The 19,151-nt window shown below is 43.8% G+C and overlaps 2 protein-coding genes across 8 annotated transcripts; both read right to left on the reverse strand.

Annotated features, from left to right (window-relative positions):
- Positions 1–532: 532 nt before the first annotated feature.
- OR52E5 (olfactory receptor family 52 subfamily E member 5) lies at positions 533–11,093 on the reverse strand. Of its 6 annotated transcripts, none has more exons than XM_084978309.1 (3): positions 5,049–6,068; positions 3,378–3,558; positions 533–2,267 (listed from the first exon to the last, which is right to left on the reverse strand). In XM_084978309.1, the coding sequence occupies exon 3, from the start codon at positions 2,134–2,136 to the stop codon at positions 1,183–1,185; it is 954 nt and encodes a 317-aa protein (XP_084834435.1). In that variant the 5' UTR covers positions 2,137–2,267; positions 3,378–3,558; positions 5,049–6,068; the 3' UTR covers positions 533–1,182. The 6 variants fall into 6 exon arrangements, 5 of the variants coding, with proteins under 5 accessions (XP_084834435.1, XP_084834437.1, XP_084834438.1 ...); XM_084978311.1 differs by having other exon boundaries at positions 533–2,216; positions 3,487–3,558; positions 5,049–5,336; XM_084978312.1 differs by lacking the exon at positions 3,378–3,558 and having other exon boundaries at positions 533–2,018; positions 2,127–2,267; positions 5,049–5,331.
- LOC100521811 (olfactory receptor 52E4) lies at positions 8,526–17,329 on the reverse strand. Of its 2 annotated transcripts, XR_014816712.1 has the most exons (5): positions 16,861–17,329; positions 15,629–15,805; positions 14,512–15,397; positions 10,882–11,093; positions 8,526–8,967 (listed from the first exon to the last, which is right to left on the reverse strand). XR_014816712.1 is itself a non-coding variant. In XM_021102649.2 (3 exons), the coding sequence occupies exon 3, from the start codon at positions 15,321–15,323 to the stop codon at positions 14,388–14,390; it is 936 nt and encodes a 311-aa protein (XP_020958308.2). In that variant the 5' UTR covers positions 15,324–15,397; positions 15,629–15,805; positions 16,861–17,329. The 2 variants fall into 2 exon arrangements, 1 of the variants encoding a protein (XP_020958308.2); XM_021102649.2 differs by lacking the exons at positions 8,526–8,967; positions 10,882–11,093 and having other exon boundaries at positions 14,388–15,397.
- Positions 17,330–19,151: the final 1,822 nt, after the last annotated feature.

Below are 19,151 nucleotides of genomic sequence, written 5' to 3' on the forward strand. Positions count from 1 at the left end.
CTCAGTGGGTTAAGGACCTGGCATTGCCCTGAGCTGTAGGGTGGGTCACAGACATGACTTGGATCTTGTGTTGCTATTGCTCTGGCTGTGGTATAGGCTGGCAGCTGAAGCTCTGATTCGACCCCCAGCCCAGGGGGAACTTCCATATGCTGCAGATGCATCCCTAAAAAACAAATAAAATAAAATAATAAATCACAAATCAATTATGCCATCTGGCTTCCATACTCAAGGAGAAATGACTCTATATTGTCACAGAAGGCACTTGATTACATTCTGCCCTAAAACTTGCCCTGACCGGACCTGTAGGCATGGAGTCTTGCGGAGTCCTCAAACCCAGAAAGCCCCCTCACTCTATAATCTGATTGAAAGGCTCTGCCCAAGGGGAGGGTCCGGTCCCTGAAGACCTCCAAACACTGGGGTCGCTTAGAGCTGGAGACCTCACCTCACCCCAGGGACTGTGTACTAGGATTGCATTTCGATTGTATTCAGTAAGTTAAATCTACAGGCACCAAATTAGCAACCAGACAACAAATACATTTGTTTATTTATTTCCAAAGAGTTTGGGTTTTGGAAGCTGCAAGGATGTTCACAACAGTTTGTTGTTGTTGTTGTTGTTTTGAGTTATTTCATTGGCAAGGATGCTGAAGCCCAAAGAACTCTAGGTGACATTCTCAGGTTAATCTTTCACCAAGGCCAGAACCTGAACTTAAACTTGGATTTCATGACTCATTATGCATTTCTCTCACCGCTGCACCCTGCTTGGTTTCCATGAACATATTTTTATTGTCATGAACTTCAGCTTCTGACATGTGGAGGAAGAAAATTCCCCATAAGAAAGAAAATGATTTAAGGTCATTAATAGGGACCCAACTTCTTGCCAACTTTTTTCTCCCTTTGGAAATTTTGTAGTGTCCGCGGGGTTTAAATGTGAGCATTTTTTTGGTTGTACTGCTCCTGTGGCAAACAGGTAGTGATGACAAACAAGGTAGTGATTAGTTTGGAGCCTTCAGGATATGCCTTCTAGTAGGGAGTGCAGCTTATGAGTAGTGGGGAAAATGTGCTTTGAAGGGCTGGTGTGGGAACGGCAGAGGACTTTGATACAAGAACTTCCAGGGTTTACTTCTATTTTGATCTTACTCTTGTCCCACTGAGCTATCAGGAAGATCCTCTTGGGGCTACATGTCAGTAGCTTTTAGGGTTAAGCATCCTAAGCACTCGCTCTCTTATCTGCTTTGTCCTGACCCCGTAGATAACAGGGTTGAGGGCAGGGGGAACAACCACGTATAGGTTGGCCAGAAGGATGTGGATGGAATGAGGGATGTTGTGGCCAAACCGATGGGTCATGAAGGAGAAAAGTGCCGGCAGGTAGAAGGCCAACATGACACAGACGTGGGAGCCACACGTGCTGAGTGCCTTGAGCCTGGCCTCCCAGGACGGGAGCTGGAAGACGGCCCTGAGGATCTGGATGTAGGAAAAGCCAATCACAGAGAGGTCAATATATCCCACCGAGAAGGCAATCAAGCCGTAGATAACATTGACCCTAATATTGGCACAAGCCAGCTTTGCCAAACCCATGTGTTCACAGTAGGTGTGCGGGATAATGCGAACTTGGCAGAAAGGCAACCTCAGGATGAGAAATATGAAGGGAGTCACAAACACCAACGTCCTCCCCAGGATGAGGCCGCCCAGGATGGCCATCACCTTGTTGGTGAGGAGCAGGCGGTACCTCAGGGGGTTGCAGATGGCAACGTAGCGGTCGATGGCCATGGCCGTCAGCACCACCGACTCCAGCCCGGTGCATATGTGGATCGTGTACATCTGTGCGATGCAAGCACCAAACACGATCTCCCTGAGGTGGAACCAGAAGATGCCCAGCATCTTGGGGATGGTGGCTGTGGACAGGCCAAGGTCGGTGCAGGCCAGCATGGCCAGGAAGTAGAACATGGGCTGGTGCAGGCTGCGTTCAGTCTGGATCACAACCAGGATGGTGGCGTTCCCCAGGAGGGCGACCAGATACACTGCGAGGAAGGGGAAGCCGAGCCAGACGTGCACGTCCTCCAGCCCTGGAATCCCGGTCAGAAGGAAGGAAGGAGGATGGAAGGGCGTATTGTTGGGCTGCAGCATACCTGTGGGCATGGCTTATAGATGCATGTCCGGCAGCGGGGATCTTGCTTCCGCTGGGAGACCGTAACCTCTTTCACGGTGTTGCCTATTTTCTGGAGGAATAGAAGATCCATTTTCTAATCCCATAATGCGGCAGAGGAGACCTAGAGATGAAATACGAGGCAGCATTAAGAAGCCCCTCTCACCACAAAGTATTTGTCTCATGTGCATAGAAACCCTGCAGAAAACTTGCACCCACTGCTATTCTGCACGTAGGTCTTTTTTCCTTCAGTCTCTAAGGAAGAACTTGCTTAGGGCAATAAAATGGCAAATATATCTATCTGTTCATCAGGATGTAAAGCCTACATAAGATGAGGAGGAGGATGACGTGCGTGCGTGCGTGCGTGCGTGTGTGTGTGTGTGTGTGTGTGTGTGTCTCTCTCTCTCTCGCAGGACTGGCATTCAGGGGGATGTCTCAGGGGAATGACACTTTCTTGCAAAACAGATATGAAAATGAAGAAGACTCTATGTGGGAGAGAACCCGGAAAAAGTGGAGGATTGAATAGCTGGGGTTTGAATCTGAGCTACAGCATTGGACTTACGAAATTCTGACATATTGAGAGACTATTCTACAATTTCAGCAAAACAGTAGCGGTTTCAGCAGAATTGCAAAGCCTTAGTACTAGTCTTTTCCAGCTCCAATTTCCAAAATAGTTCTTGGCCTAGATTTAATTACATACTTATTGGCTTATTTTATGATTGGTAATTCTTTTTGTTATTTTCTAGAGGTCTATTTATCTTTCTGTTATATTAGCTACCCCTGTTTATCGGTGTGTAGTCCCTGGGCCATGGGTATCAACATCATGTGCTAATTTGCTATAAATGCAAGTTATGGGACACTCGCCCAGACTCAGTAACTCAGAAGCTCCAGGGCTGGGACCCAGTAATAGGCTAATAAACCCTCCAGCTGATTCTGATGCTCTTTCCACCTTGAAAACACTACTAGACATTTACCATGCGGATACTATTTCTTTGAGGTCAAAACCTGTGTCAAATTGATCTTCAGGGTACACTTGATATACTGATAGGCAGAGATCAGCATTAATGAGCAAACGAAAGTAAAAAGCTTAGTGGAAATAATCTTTCCTATTATGATATCTAGGATCGTAGATAAACACAAACCTGGTTCTAGAGTAGTGGAGGGGTTCTCCAAGGAATTCCACTTGTATAGAAGTTAATAATAGAGGATGGGGTCAAAGGAGAACCTGACTCACCATGAGGTCGCATGTGGGGCCTCCAGTGATCCTCTGGGAAGTTCTGGAGCAGGAATGGTCCTGTGTGTTACCCCGCAGCGAGGCAAGGAAGTCAGTAATTTGTACTCGCCTGGCATCCTGTCCTTGGCCGTGGGTTACCCTGTGCAGTAGGCAGCTCTTTGGCTGAGGTAGCTCCTTGGGTCTGAGGACAATTCCGGGGAGAGGTGCAGGTGTGAGCTCCCAGAATCTGACATTCTCCCAGAATCTAATCATTTCTAGGTGCTTAGTATTGGTGTTCAAGCCACTCAGTGGGCAGAATCTAATCCACCTCCTGTTCTGAGGAACCATAGAGTCTAGCGAGTGGGGCCAACATTAATCAAATCCCTTAAACAAATGCAAAGTAACCACTGAACTCCTGGGAAGAGTTCCCGCGCTTCCCTCTGGGCTTATTTAACCCAGACTGGGGTTCATGGGGAATGCTTTCCTGAGGAGGAGTTTACTCAGCTGATAGCCGCAGAATAAGAATCCACTAATAAGTAGAGAGAAAAATGAGCAGAGGAAAAAAAACCTGTCTAGTTCATAGGAATGAGAAGTGCAAAGGCGGAGTGGTGGGACATTGCATCGTAAAGAGGAAAAGTCAGCATGGCGAGGGCTCAGAAAGCAAGCACGGTGTGGCTGGGATGAGCTAGAGGTAGGGAGAGATCATGTAAACCCTTGGGGTCAATTTTAAGATGCTTTCTTTTCACCCAAGAAATGAAGGGAAGAAATGGTAGGATTTTAAGCTGCAATGTAACGGGCTCCTATTTGCATTTCAAAACTATCCTTCTGGTTGCCCTGTCTAAACTGTAGTAAAGGCAGCTAGTGCCTCTGCAGTCAGATCCGTTAGGAGTTTTCATAGATGTCTGGGTTGAAGATGATAGCTTGTGTCATGCTCTTAGTGCTGGAGATTGAGGGAGCAGGTCAACTTTACAGCTGGCTCTTTTCTGGCGGAGTCTTCAGAAAGAGCAATCAAGTCTATTTTTTTCCCTTCACATCTGCTGAGCTAATTAAGGCTTCTATAATCTTTAACTTTTTTTATAATTCATCCCTCTTCGCCAGTGACCTTCAAAATTTTTCCTTTTGAAAAACACATGGCTGCTCAATATAACTATCAATAAAATGTGATTGAGGACTAGTGAGTCAGAGCATGAGCGATGGCAGTAGGGGCTCTGTGTAGAACGAGGGAAATGGGATGGAGGTTTTACCTATAACCTGGGACGTCCTCTGTTTGCCCCTCCTGGTGGCACTTAGGGGAGGTAGGAAGGTGGGCGTTATTTCAGTGGTTGGACTTGTCATCTTAATCTTGCAATAAAAGGTTAAGCTCAGAAGCTCCCGTTATGGCACAGCGGAAACAAGTCTTACTAGTAACCGTGAGGACGCGAGTTTGATCCCTGGCCTTGCTCAGTGGGTTAAGGATCGGGTGTTGCTGTGAGCTGTGGTACAACTGGCAGATGCTGTTTGGATCTGCTGTTGCTGAGGCTGTGGTGCAGGCTAGCGGCTATAGCGCCGATTCAACCTCTAGCCTGGGAATCTCCATATGCCATGGGTGCAGCCCTAAAAAGACCAAAAAAAAAAAAAAAAGATCAAGTTCATGTATTAAGTTTCTAAAATCTTATGTCTTACATGTGTTAATAACTGCTTCCAATTACTTACATTTTCCATCTACCGTATTTAGGATCTTCTGCCAACTTACTCTACCACCACCCTCTGCCCTCATCTGTTATATTGATAAGTGACCAGTTATTAAGCCTTCAAATCATTTAACAAGTATATCAGAATGCTCATGATCTGCCAAGTACTGCTGCAAATGTGGACAGTTCCACGGATTGAGTCTCGGTCGCCAATTCCACAAAGCTTAAATTCTAGCGAAGCCAGTATTTTGCTTCTTGGCCTCATAAAAGGCTTGTCCTGTCATGGCTATCCTTACATTTTTAACGATCTGTGTGGGGAAACATTCTAAAAAGTGCTTTGGTGTCTACATTCCATTACGGATTCAGAACGTTTATCGTCGTTGGCAACAGTCTTTGTCTTCCTCCCTCCACTGCCTCTGCGGCACCCTCATCCTTATCGTGGCCTGGCCGTTATCAAGGCTGTGACCTCTGCGGTGTTGTCATTTCCCCCTTTTGTGTGCTTAACATTTTCTTCTGTTTAATAAGCGCGTCCATGTGTACTTTTAAAATTCATCTCTGCTGCTACCCTCTGATGCTCTCTCCTTCTCTCCCTTTCTCAACCCCTCTTCCCTTTCAGACACTCAGTTTCTCAGGTAAACTGACGAGCGGCTCCCAGGTACTGTTCTCCATCCTTTGCTGCACAAGGAAATAACTCTTTGCCCAGGTTTTCGGGTTTCCATTCTCTCAACCCTTCTGTGCCCACTGTTCACCTACGCTGCAGCATCTCACCAGGATGACTGTGCCCAGTGTAAGAGGTTCTCTTCTGAGAGGGCAAACGAGGAGGATACAGGGAAGGAAGGACTTCATCTGTGCCAGTTAATGGGAGTTACTTCCGTCTTTCACGTGTGCCTAGAACGTTCTTTGTATCTATATACACACTCTGGGTTTGTGGATAGCACTTTGCACCCTTAGCGCTGTGAGTGCTTTGCTTGTGCTTGTGTGTTGGTGACTGATGTGCAGCTATAAATTCAAGTTCTTCTGCCTACAGCTCCTGACTCTTTCTAGCTATGTTGCTTGGAGACGGCCTTCTCTACGCAGACTGGCTGAGTCGCTGGAATTCCACCAGCCCACGAACCACTTTAGTTCCTGTCCCTGTGATCCCTCTTCCAGCGTAACCAGAACCTGATTCACCTGTGACAGCAGGAAGATAGCTAGGCCTGAGCAGAGAAGGGGCGCATGGGGCCAGATGGCAGGGAACCACGCATCATGTGAACAGCGGTGTCCACGGGCAGGCAAAGAAAAGCTGAATCTCCAGCATCTGAATGTAACCTGTTGCTCAGTATGCCCTCATTACAATGAAATTATAATAATACTGCTGATAAGTCCATTATGCTCCCATGCACCAAAGCCATGACACCTCTGATCAAAGCTAAATAAGGACAAAAATCCCTTCTTCCTTTGGGAAGGTGGAGCTTCAATGAAAATGAAGGAATATTAAATATTAAGTGAATATTCCTCCCATGCCATTGGATGCCCCTTATAACAGGCGTGCCAGAAAAACGCAGAGCGGCTGCTCCTCTCTCTGCCTAACTCTCTTAAAGAGGTATATTTCTCACGTAAATAAATCCTTATTTTTCTTTCTCAATTTTTGTCTTGTTTCTGAATTCCTTCTGTGACAAGATAAGAACCTTCCCTTTGGGGACACACTTACCCCTGGCAAGCGTCCGAGAAATGGTCCATGAAGAACTGGATGCCACAGACTGCAACCTGCATGTGCCTGAGCTCTCACTTCCAGTGCCAAGTTGTTATACAAGAACTCTAGTCCCCTGGGAAGGGTGTTCCCACTGTGGGTTGTGTCCCTGGACCTGCAGTATGGCACAGAAAACTTCCACGGCCCGAAGTGTAAAGTTCTGTACCTTCTGGTCGGAGATGCCTTCTGGTCACAGATCATCCACAATTTGCATCTTTAGCAAGTACCCTCCTGAACAGGTCCTGGGAGTCTCACTGGCCAGAGGCATAATGACCTCTGGTCAAGAATTTAAATCACCAGGTAAACAGACAGGGCAAGAGCACTCCAGGGAAAAAAATCCAGCATGGTCTCAAATTCAGCTCAGAAATACAGGTACATTTAATAAAGAGCAGAGTCAGGATTCTCATGTCAGTTCCACATACCCTGAACTATATCTGTTGTAAGAATTATGCTAATGATTTTTGTGAGAGCATAGTGCCTCTAACACTTTGTATGATATTAATTAATGAAAAGACAAAGATACATATATACTTATAAAAGGGGAAAGCAGCTTATCATCTACACAAAGAACATGACCTTTTTGTCCGGCTCTTTGTTCCATGACTTTGGTCAGTTTGAATTGCCATTCTAGCCTTGGTTATCTCACAGGGGAAAATGAGAAAAATATCATATGACTTAGGAGATTTTTGTGATGAGATCTAATAAGAGGATGCCTAAAAAGTGCTCAGTAACAGTTTATTAGAATTCTAATTAATTAATTAATTAATAATAAACACTGGCTATTAGAATTGTTTTATGGCATCGCTGGAGTTGATGTTTTAGAGTAAAAACTTTAATTTTTTTTTCTGCAATGCACTGGCTGAGAGATGTTAAGCACCTTTCTTCTCTGAGCCTCACGTCCCCCCAATAGAGTTACCAGGGTGATGAAAATGACAATTCACTTGTCACATGCTTTTTCTCTGAATTCAATGAGACAATGCATTTGCCTGGAATAGCAGTGTTCGATAATGGATCCCAGCTGTTATTAAAAAGTTATTTATCTTTATTACTTATGTTTAAATAGATGTTTTTGATGTAGAATTTGACTAGAACAACTACGCTACTCTTTAGCTCACTGGATTGCTCTTACAAAGGACTCATTTATTTAAGAAATGCACTTCGCATGACTGCTAGATGTCAGCAATGGCCACGTGACAAGCAAATATTCCTTGATTCAACCTACATTTGCTAGGCTCCTCCTATGAGTTAGTTAGCACATTATTTAGGTGCTCAATAAATATAAGCTAAATCAATAAAAGTTTGCTGGTAATTTTTGCATTATATGTATACAAGGGTCAAATCAACTACATTTCTTGAGCAAATAACAGGATATCTCATGTGAGCTGTCAGGTAACTGCAATTTTTCAGGGTACTTTACATATATCTTTACTTGTATAACTCCAAAGTGAATAACCATCTTTTCTTCAGGAAGCCTGATTTATTTTCTGATAAAAGAGTGTAAAGTATAAAAACGTAGCGACTCTTCTTGATCATTTATAATATTCTCCACAAAATGTGTTACATCTGGCTACATCATTTCATATCAGTTGTTTTTGAATTTCAATGCTAGTTAACACTTTAGAAAGCAAATGTTTTTTTTAATAGTCATGCATCTTAGAAAACATGCATCTTAGAAAACAAGTAAAAGAATACTGCTGGTGTGTCTTTGGGCACCAGGGGAAGAGTGATATGAGATTATATGAGAACATTTGGGAATATAAACATAGAACATGAAGACAAATACATGATTATTTTATTCATTCTTTTAAAAAAAATTAATCCTCGGGGTAAACATGGACAATTTAATTTCCAAGCCTATTAGTAGCACGATTTTTAAAAATCAGCAGCATTTTGGATAATGCCTGGTTTGTCTAAAAGGGTAAAAAGAAATTCAAGTCTCCTCTAAGGGGACTCTGAGAACAGACAGAAGGACAGAATCAGATATCATTGACGTAATCCTGAAAAAAAAAGAGTACAGAATGGCATCTGAAAGAAGAATATATAAAGATGCCTGTTCTCAAGGTTTTGTTCAGGATGGTTTTCCAGCTCTTCCTCTCCGTGGCCCCACAGGCTGGATGTCTTCTCCTGGCCTCTCCAGGACTGCTCCGTACTCTGCTCCCTGGAGTACTCAGAGTCATGGTCAGGACTGGTGGCCCCCTTTGCACTTTGGCACCTGGTTGAGTTCAGAAAGTAGCGCTAGCAGGAGTGGAGGAGGGAGGGGAGTCAGGCTGTTCACTCTGGCTTCCACCTGGTCTCTCTTTGCAGGTGACCTGAAGGTCATTATGGCTGGGTGGGTCCCTCAAAATAAATCCCAACTCCTGCCAGGTGGGTTTCTCCACGACATCTCGGAATCTCTAGATTTTAGGAACTGCTTCTCTTCAGGCTAGGAGTTCAAATATTCCTCATGTTTCCTATTTGTACTGTCTCTTGTGTTTTTTCTACACTGTGCCCGTAGCCTACCATAGCTTAGGGGTCCCATCTTGAGTCTGCCAAGTATTTTTTCCAAAACTGACTAATACAGCCAAAAGGCAGCCTTTTCATTTACTGCATATTTTTCTATTTAAACTTACCTTATATCATAATATACTATACATATAGCATATAACCTATACCTATATATATATATTTTACTGGTCTTACTTTTAACGCAGGCAGTTTTCTCTTTGAACTCCAATTGCTCAAAGCCTTTCGAACTACACTTGAATGTATACAAAGTAGCTAATTTTGTAGTTCTTGGAAAAGACACTTCACAAATGAAAATTTTAAAATGGCCAATAAGCACTGAAACTGTGATCAACACCATTAATCCCCAGGGGAATTAAACTCAAACCTACAACGAGATACTGATTCTCACTCACTAGAGTTGCTAAAATTCAAAAGATCAAAAAAAGAAAAGAAAACCACACTGGTGAGAATGTGGAGCAGCTGGAACTCTCATGCCTGTTGAGAGGAGTAAAAAATCACGAAACCATTTTGGGAAATTGTTGGTAATTTTGTTCAAAATTTCCAGGTTGGCCCCTGGAGGATGGAAGTGTCTGAGAACATCTGGAATTTTCCAAGTTTTTTTTCCCTCCCTTAGGCCAGGCTAACATCAATGCTCTGACTAAATAGTGTGAGCTTCGGATTGATGAGCCAAGTGAGGGCATCAACATTGGAAGAGATTTGAGAAGAGATTGTACCTGGATTACATATCATGAAAATGTGCTTCTTTAGGTTAGACTGAGTTGTGTCTGCTCTCAAGGCTGGTGAGGAATATAAAGTTGGAGAGAAAGACCACTAATATTTGATGAAGCTAGACGGGTTTCTGTATTCTGAGAAGTTCCCTGGGATTCATAAAGGGTTCCCATAAGCAAGGAGTATCTGGGAGAGTAAGGGATGCTATGGGAAATGACTTGTCCTGGGACATTTAATAAAACAGAATAGAATTAAATATGGAGTTTTGTCCTTCTGCCAGTATTTCCTCAACTATTTTTATGTTTTGTATATTTTTTCTTCTTACCATATCATATACATTTGCTATTAAGCCTGTGTGTAAATGCACTTAATATTGAGACACTGGCAGTTTCATGCCATGAGCTGTCATATACGAAGCATGTGTGCACACATGATATTACACACACCTTCATATACAAATCAATAGTCAAACTGCATACATATTATTCCCAGAACACTGGGGGCCTGCTCCAGGTCCAAGACAGTATTATTCTGACACAGATCATAGGAGTGAAATGGGAAGGTGGAAATTAGATACACGGAGATTGAATGTAAAAATGTACGTAGGACCTGACCTATCGCTGCATGCGGTGCCTGGGGTAAATTTTTTTTGGGGGGTGGGTCCTTGAAAACATAAATTATATAAAAAATGTATGATAAAATTCATGGACCTAGTGATATCTAGTAATTTATCAAGGACAATTTAAGATAATGAGAATTAATTATATATTTGGTTATGGTCCAGGCACTGCACATAAGGATTCTTTGTAGTTTCCAGATACTATTTCTTTCCTTCTTTCTGTTCAGCCCCATGAACTAAAACAGGCTATTTCTGGCCATTTCATTTCTCATGCCACAAAAAGAAGGTACTAACATGGTTATTACTTGCAAGGCCATGGATGTTCAGAGCAAAACAGGTCATCCTGCCTCTAGGGCTTCGAATTTCATTCCTTTACTTCTGACTGCATCGTGCCTTAGGATGCAGCATCTCCAGTACATCATCCACGAGTAACGGCTGCCAGTGACCCTCTCCAAAGTTTTCTCTGCTTCACTGGAGAGCACCACAAATGCCAGGCTTAACCAGATCTGCCAGGAAGATGTAAATGATTATTCTTTTCTATATACATTAAATCATGTTTACATTTCATAGCATGAATGCAGAAAAACAATCTTTCAACCACTTGAAATATTAGTCCCTAATGACTGCATTAGTTGACTAGAAGGCACACTCTTTCAATTCTGAGTGCTTTGCTCCTTTCACCCAGTGTCACCAGCTTGCTGCAGAGGTGAGGCTTCTGTGGGCAGAGAACAGTCTCATTCTTCCATGTCAAACCCCTACATCATCTGGAATTGTTTACCATTGACTCAGGATGGCATGTCATCATATGGATTGGATATTAAAAAAGGACATAGACTGAAAATTGTCAGTGGCGTGGCAGAACAAAGGCCTTAAACCCTTGGTAGGGGACAGGTGCCCCCACTTGAGGAGGAACGGCGGGCAGGTAGTGTGGAGTCTGTGGAGGCAGTGGGAAGATCACTCCGGGTACCAGCGCCAGGATGAGGAGGGCAGTGAGGTAAAGGATGTCTGTTGATTGTGCTGCCACCTGTGGGTATTGTAGTTGGAGGCAGCATGAGAGTTAACACAGAACATAGACAGTGAGAGGCAGTGAACAGCTTTCACACAGGGAACAAGCCCTGGTTTTGGGAAAGGACCATTGATAGACAAGAGCCCTGAACTCACCATCCATCTGCCATGAGTCATGAGTAAAAGTCACCTCCCGTCAGCAGGTCAGAACACTTCTGGTGGCTTCGTTTCATGTGATTTCCTGAGAGGAGGTCTATGCCATTCAGGAAGAGTTACCTGCTCACCAAGGCACCCTCCTGAAACATGGTTCCAGCTATGAACTCTCAGGAAAACCCGGTAGACATGGGTTGCAAAGCACCTTAACGCAAATGAACGAGCCAGTGGGTACTGGAAAGAGAGAATCTTAGAGATCTCTGCAGAAGAGAGATGAGGGCTGGGCCCAGGTATGCTTGGTCAACGTTCAGGGCACCAGCCTGGGCACAGACAGGATTGCTCTCCCCCAGCCAGGTCCAAGAGCCAGAAGTGGACTTAGACAATTTTGAGGGGACTACTCCAAAGGGCAGAGGTCCCCGGAGAAGGGAGCTTAGGACAGGGTCTCTGGTTATCCGGGTCCAGGCAGGGTGCGGCCGTTTGACAGTGAACCATTTCAGGGCCCGCGATCCTGTGCAATTCGATGCACATTGTGTACAATATTATTGCACATTAAATTTTCTACATTGACTTTCCCCCAATATCTTAATTAGGTTTAACCGGAAAGTTTCATTTTATGTGCCACATACCACTTCATGTCATTGACAGTAGAGAGAAAACATTGTCTTTATTTAGTCTGCTTATACAAGGTGCAGATATGGCCACCACGGAGCTGGCCAGGCTTTCTCACTCAGAATTCACGGACCATCACGAGGAATAGCATATACCATTTCAGTCACTCTTTGCTGCTTGCTCCTAAATTCAGAGCTTCTGTTGTCTCTTTTTTTCTCTTACCAACACCAATCTCTGTGCCCCACTTTCCTAGCTGAATCCCTACTGGAAGCTAATGCTGGATCTTCACTTATATACATGAAGTATTTTTACCCATTGTCTTCCAAGACTTAAGAGTTTGTGGTCAAAAAGCTGTAGCTGAGTGATCTTCTCTTGTTACATCAAAATGACGGTACATACCTGGTAGATTGCATGGACACAAATTCCCGCCTTTCCTTGAACCTTGGTTTTCTTGTTTGCAAAATACAGGGTTTAGATTAGATCTTTCCATCTTTAAAATTCTAGGTTCCCAGGAAATTTTAGGAGCATGAGGCAGAGGCCTAAAGTAACCCAAAACAGCTTATAACCCATGCACTCAGACCTAAGGATATTCCACAAGGTGTTAAGAGTTTGCAAGAGTTGTACTTAGTCAGTATTAAATTTCAGGGCAAGAGCTACCAAATTTACATAAATTGCAAAAGATATTGCTGTTTTCCATGTCTTCTTGGCTCTCTCTGTCCTCATCCCCTGATGTGCTTGGACCTTTCGCCTGTCTTTGTCCAACCTAGGCAGTGGTGCTAAAATATAGGATGTATGTGAGACTTCTGATTTCTAAGCAAGGGTCGTAAATTGCCTGGTCAGTCACAAACATCAATTTGGTTCCCTTTTCAATTAGTTTAACCAAACCACACTCTCCAGCTATGTCTAGAGTTTGTGAAAGAGACTACATCTGCAAAATCTACAGGATTAATAAATTAGAGTGAGATTATTTTGAGCTTGATTCTGTAAGTGGCCTTGTTCTTAAACCGTAGAATGATTTTGATTCCTTTCCAAGCTTTCTGAAGCACCGTGTGGCTGAACTGAAACGGTGTAGCAAACAAGGAAACGTTTAAGTAGAATTCATTTGGAGTTAGAATACATAGGATGTACAATAATTCACATCTAAAATGCCTTTGCTTCACGGGGGGGAAAACCATATCATGGATTCCTTATGTTCACAAGGTGGGTGCACGTATCCTTCCATCCACAAATCTTACTTTATTGAAGAAAGAGAGCGGGAGAGAGAGACGGAAACTAATCATAAAGGCAAAGAAAAAAAAATGAAAAGATTGAGGGATCGTTCAAACAAAACCGAGTCCATGACTCTAGAGAAGGAAGATAACATCTGAGGGTGACTGGGAAAAAACTTTATGTGAAACAATATATCCTAATTCAGGCATCATGACTAAACCATGGTGTGAGTATTTATTTATTTATTTGTTTGTCTTTTTAGGGCTGCACCCGTGGACTATGGAGGTTCCCAGGCTGGGGGTAGAATCAGAGCTGTAGACACCAGCTGACACTACAGCCGCAGCAACACCAGACCCGAGCTGTGTCTGTGACCTACACTACAGCTCGTGGAACGCTGGATCCTTAACTCACTGAGCAAGACCAAAAACGGAACCTGCATCCTCATGGATGCTAGTCAGATTCGCTTCCACTGAGCCAGGTTTTCTCGCTCTATACAATGAGATCGGCCTTCCATCAGATTCTAAACGTCCCTAAAGAGAGGACGTGGAGAAATGGGAGGATTCTCCCTTTTCCACCAACATTCCACTCCCGAACCACTGCTGCTCCAGGACACCTCCTTTTCTGTGAGTCCTTTCCCTTTGTCCAGATATATGGGAGGGGTGAGCAGAGTGGGCAGCAGTGGTAGCTTTGCTTTATCTGGTAAACTGAAGCCATTCCAAATAAAAATGAAAAATTTGGTTAGCACTATATAAGATTTAAGAGAGCTGGGATTATTAAAGTTTGAGTTGTATATGATTCTATTTCCCAGTCATGTCACATAACTCTTATTTCTGTACAAATATTTTTACAACCCGCTCTCGGATGTGCTTGGTCCTGACTCCATAGATGACTGGGTTAAGGGCAGGTGGGACAACCACGTAGAGATTAGCCAAAAGGATGTGGACGTACCGGGGAATATGATGACCAAAGCGGTGTGTCATGAAAGAAAAAAATGCCGGTGTGTAAAAGCAGAGCATGACACAGACGTGAGAACCACAAGTGTTGAGAGCCTTTAGTCGAGCCTCCCGAGAGGGAAGACGGAAGACAGCTCGGAGGATCAGCACGTAGGAAGAGGCAATCAGGACCACATCTACGATGATATTAGAGATCACCATGAGCCCATAGATGACGTTGACCCCGATGGGTGCACAGGCCAACCGGGCAAGACCCATGTGCTCGCAGTATGTGTGAGGAATGATGTGATGCCCACAGAAGGGCAGCCTCAGGATGAGAAACACAAATGGAGTCACAAGAATTAAGTTTCTTCCAACCACAACAGAGGCTAAGATGCTGACGGTTTTATTGGTGAGGATGGCGGTGTACTGGAGAGGGTTGCAGATGGCAACGAAGCGGTCATAAGCCATGGCCACCAGTAGAACCGTCTCCATGCCGGTGAACATGTGGATGAAGAACATCTGAGCAAGGCAGCCCCCAAAGCTGATCTCTTGGAGGTTGAACCAGAAGACGCCCAGCATTTTGGGGATGGTGGAGGTGGACAGCCCCAGATCTATCAGAGACAACATGGCCAGGAAGTAGAACATGGGCTGGTGGAGACTGTGTTCAGCCTTGATCACGGAGAGAATGGTGATGTTTCCCACGAGGGCGATCAGATACACAGCACAGAATGGGAAAGCAATCCAGAGATGGACCGTCTCCAGTCCCGGTATTCCCAGCAGGTGAAAGAAGGGGGGATGGAACGGGGTGTCATTGAGAGAAGGCATCCTCCTGAGGTGTCGCTGAACTCCGGTTGAGAAGCAAGATCTCACTGTCCTTAAGATCCGTTCTTATCAGAGTCCTGGGAAGATGGAAAGACCTCTACTCAGTACAGTGGCCGTGTTGGTAGAAGCAGTTAATTTAAAAACATTAGAGATTCTTCTCTTTCCAGAGGCTAATTGAGCAGTGCCCTGAATCTAAGTTATTGTTCCGAAATCCATCATAGGTAACGGTATTTGTGGCTTTTATTTTTTTGCAATATATGAGATCTTTGAAGGAACTGGGAATATTTCAAAAAGAAGTACATGCTTACCTTTCATGGCATTGCCTTCCATTCTGTCTCCAAGCCTCTTCTTGGTTACTTTTGAGAAATTATTGTACACGGTGGTTTTCAAAGTGCAGTCTGGTGTTAAAGAATCTTCCGTCCCAATTAGAACTGCTAACTTATGCCCTTGTGTTTTGATATAACTGTAGGATCTGCCTCATGGATCTGGTGCAGTCACAAGATATAAGGGAAGTTAATCAGAGGTTCTCTCTTAGAATTTTCCTCATTCTATTTCTCCCAGGAAACCACGTCTATGTTTGAGGCTTGCTAATCTTAACGAAAGGTGAGTTTCCAGTCCCCTGACTCCAGACTCCTTTAATTCTGTGATTCCTCGTGTTCTTACAGTAAGTACAGTATGTTGCCTTTTGCTCATCAGCTGTCCTGTTCTTACTCCTTACAACTTGTAACATCACCAATTACATGCAAAATTACATCTTGCCTCGGATATAAATTGAAAAAATATCTAGAAAATTTAAATGGCACCAAAATTAAAGTGCTGTAAATGAATCTTTCCTGATGTTTGAAAGTAATAAAGAAAATTATTTTAAGTTACAATGTCTCTAGAACATTGTACAAGTCTGCAACACCTAACATAACATGACTTTATTTATGAATTTATCCATTCTCTACCAACAAGGAGGCTGCTACTGTGGGCAAGGAACCCTGGGATATTCATTTTTTTTTTTTTTTTTGTCTTTTGTCTTTTTTGTTGTTGTTGTTGTTGTTGTTGCTATTTCTTGGGCCGCTCCCGCGGCATATGGAGGTTCCCAGGCTAGGGGTTGAATCGGAGCTGTAGCCACCGGCCTACGCCAGAGCCACAGCAACGCGGGATCCGAGCCGCGTCTGCAACCTACACCACAGCTCACGGCAACGCCGGATCGTTAACCCACTGAGCAAGGGCAGGGACCGAACCCGCAACCTCATGGTTCCTAGTCGGATTCGTTAACCACTGCGCCACGACAGGAACTCCCTGGGATATTCATTTTAATATCCCCGACACTGCCGGCAATATAAGGATATGGTTCCCTGTTTTCAGAAATTAGCTTTTGAATAGAATTAGGATTTGTAAATATGCATATCTTTGTGTATGTATGTACAAGAATGTATGTGAGTGTGGGTTTGTGTGTTTGTGTTTCTGTGTGTGTGCATGAGAGAGAGAGTGAGGGAGAGGGAGAGAGAAGGCCTACGCACTGCTCACTGACATGTCGCTCTTTTCTCACCTGTCGTAATCGTACGTGCTCTGTCGTGTTTCTTTGTGGCGAGAATGGAGAATGACACTTTGGAAAACTTCTCAGCAAAGCAGAGGCGACTGTCTCTTCTCTCCTCATTTGCGTCTTTTCTCTCTACACTGTCTCATTTCCGCTGTCCATACATCCTTAGTTTTCTAATATATGACCCCCGCCCGGCCCTCACTTTGGCAATATCACAGCATAGGCCCTGGGACTAAAGAAGGTGATTGGAGTCCCATCGTGTCCCTGGGACCCAGGTCTGTCTGTCCTACGGAGGAAACTTTATAGTGAGTGAGGGCTTCGCTCAGTATAGGCATGCTCCAGAATCCCTGAGCTAAGCCCTCAAAGTCCTCTGGGCATAAACATGGGCTCCTGGGTCCTTAAACCCATCTAACTATTCAGAAGTCTGTCTCCATGATGAGAAAACAGTCCTACAGAATTGCGTGGCCCTCAGTATTCTAACATGATCTCAAGGGGGCACTTATGCTGTAATACACACGGAATATTGTGTTATAAGATCTGATGAGTCTTCTAATATAACTCATCTTAGGATACATATGAAGAGTCACATTTCTGTGGCGAATGATCCTCTTCCCAGTTTAAGGGAAATACTAGGAAAAAAGTTTGGTTAAGGAGAATCCTGGCTTAAATAACGACGCTATTACTCCTTTTGTCAATTTTTTCCCCCACACCCACAGAATGTGGGAGTTCCTGGGGGCTGCAGTGACAATGCTGGATCTTTAACTCACTATGCCACAGGGGAACTCCATATGGGCAATTTTGATTACTTGTGTAAAGTAATGATATTGAAACAACTTGAATTATTGATCACATCTATGGTTCTCTATAAATTAATTAACATGCACAATGCACATACACGGTATCATTGGCATAAGCCCTAACTGACAAGTTGGAGTTGACCATCAGTCTTACCAGACATCCTACCAGTACAACCTACCTAACAGAAAAGTAATAAGCAGACTTTTTTTTTTTTTTTTTTGGCTGCACCCGCAGCATGTGGAAGTTCCTGGGCCAGGCATCGAACCCTCACTGCAACTGCGACCAGCATCACACTGTGGCAATGCCAGATCCTGCATGGGAACTTCCAAAGTAATCGGACTATTAAGACTTAACACTGAGGGACATGATGAATCCAGGTAAGCACCCACCTGCCATTGAAGGCCCAAATATTTGATCACCGAATGCTTTCTATCGAAAAGGGGACTTGATGAAATAAAACTATTTTTAAGGCGGGACAGGAAAAATTCAACATTATCGTCGCTGCCATTTGAGCCACCAACCCCTTCCCTTCCGTGTACATTGTTTACCTGGATTATACATTCACTAGATCCCCTTAGAAGACACAAAAATGTTTACTCATTGAACAAAAGAAAAAGAAAGTCCTTTGGAGATAGCATTTCTCGATTCTGTAGAGTTAAGATGACTCACTACTTGCTTTGTTGGACCATATAAACTATTAATATGTTACTTTGATGAATAACCTTTTGTCTCAAAAACCGTGCGTTGACCTCTTACAGAAAGAACAGTCCCTAGAATTTTCTGAGAGTATCTCCAAAGTTATAATACTCAGGTTGGCGCCAACGGAATTTTCTGTTCCTTTCTTAGATTGTCTATTGATTGTTTTCATTGACACATGATAATCAAAGGTTTTGGAACCAAATGCCCTAAGTTTAAATCCACACTCTTTCACTTACTGGACGGGTGACTTTCCCTCAGTTATTCACCTCTCTGTGCCCCAGTTTGCTTGCCTGTAAACTGAGCATAAGGTAATATTTTCAGTTGTGTTTAGAATGAAATGAGTATACAGGCTTACAGAAAAGCCCCTGAAAAATGAATGCTAGTTTGGGTTGTGGTTTTATGCTTATTGTTTTCCTGAAAACCATTCTCTGAGAGGAAAAATGATCAACCTTTGAGAGAGTGACCATGGGGAAGACACTAGGAGTCTCCACTCTGCAGGGATGACTTGAATGCTGAGGCGTTGGAGTGGGGAACTGAAGAAGTGAGTGGAAACTGGGAAAGTGGAGTTGATGTGGAAGAGAGAAGAAAGTTGGAGAAGAAAAAAGAAGTGAGGAGACATAGATTCTGCTGGAGAGCTGAGCCTTCTAGGAAGGTAACGAATGGGGCTGCAGCTGCTGGGCAGTCAAGGGTAATTCTGAGAAGAGCAGCACGTGGCAGGCCTGGGCACTATGCCCAAACTCACAGACAAGGCACCTGCTGACGAGGCCTCTGTCGATTCTGCAGCAAATCTTTCACTCCTCCTT

This window comes from Sus scrofa, chromosome 9 (genome assembly GCF_054392235.1).
Source record: "Sus scrofa isolate SSC_HxYL_T2T_F1_AM1 chromosome 9, Sscrofa_HxYL_maternal_Yorkshire_Landrace_v2.0, whole genome shotgun sequence".
Classification (NCBI taxonomy): Eukaryota; Metazoa; Chordata; class Mammalia; order Artiodactyla; family Suidae; genus Sus; species Sus scrofa.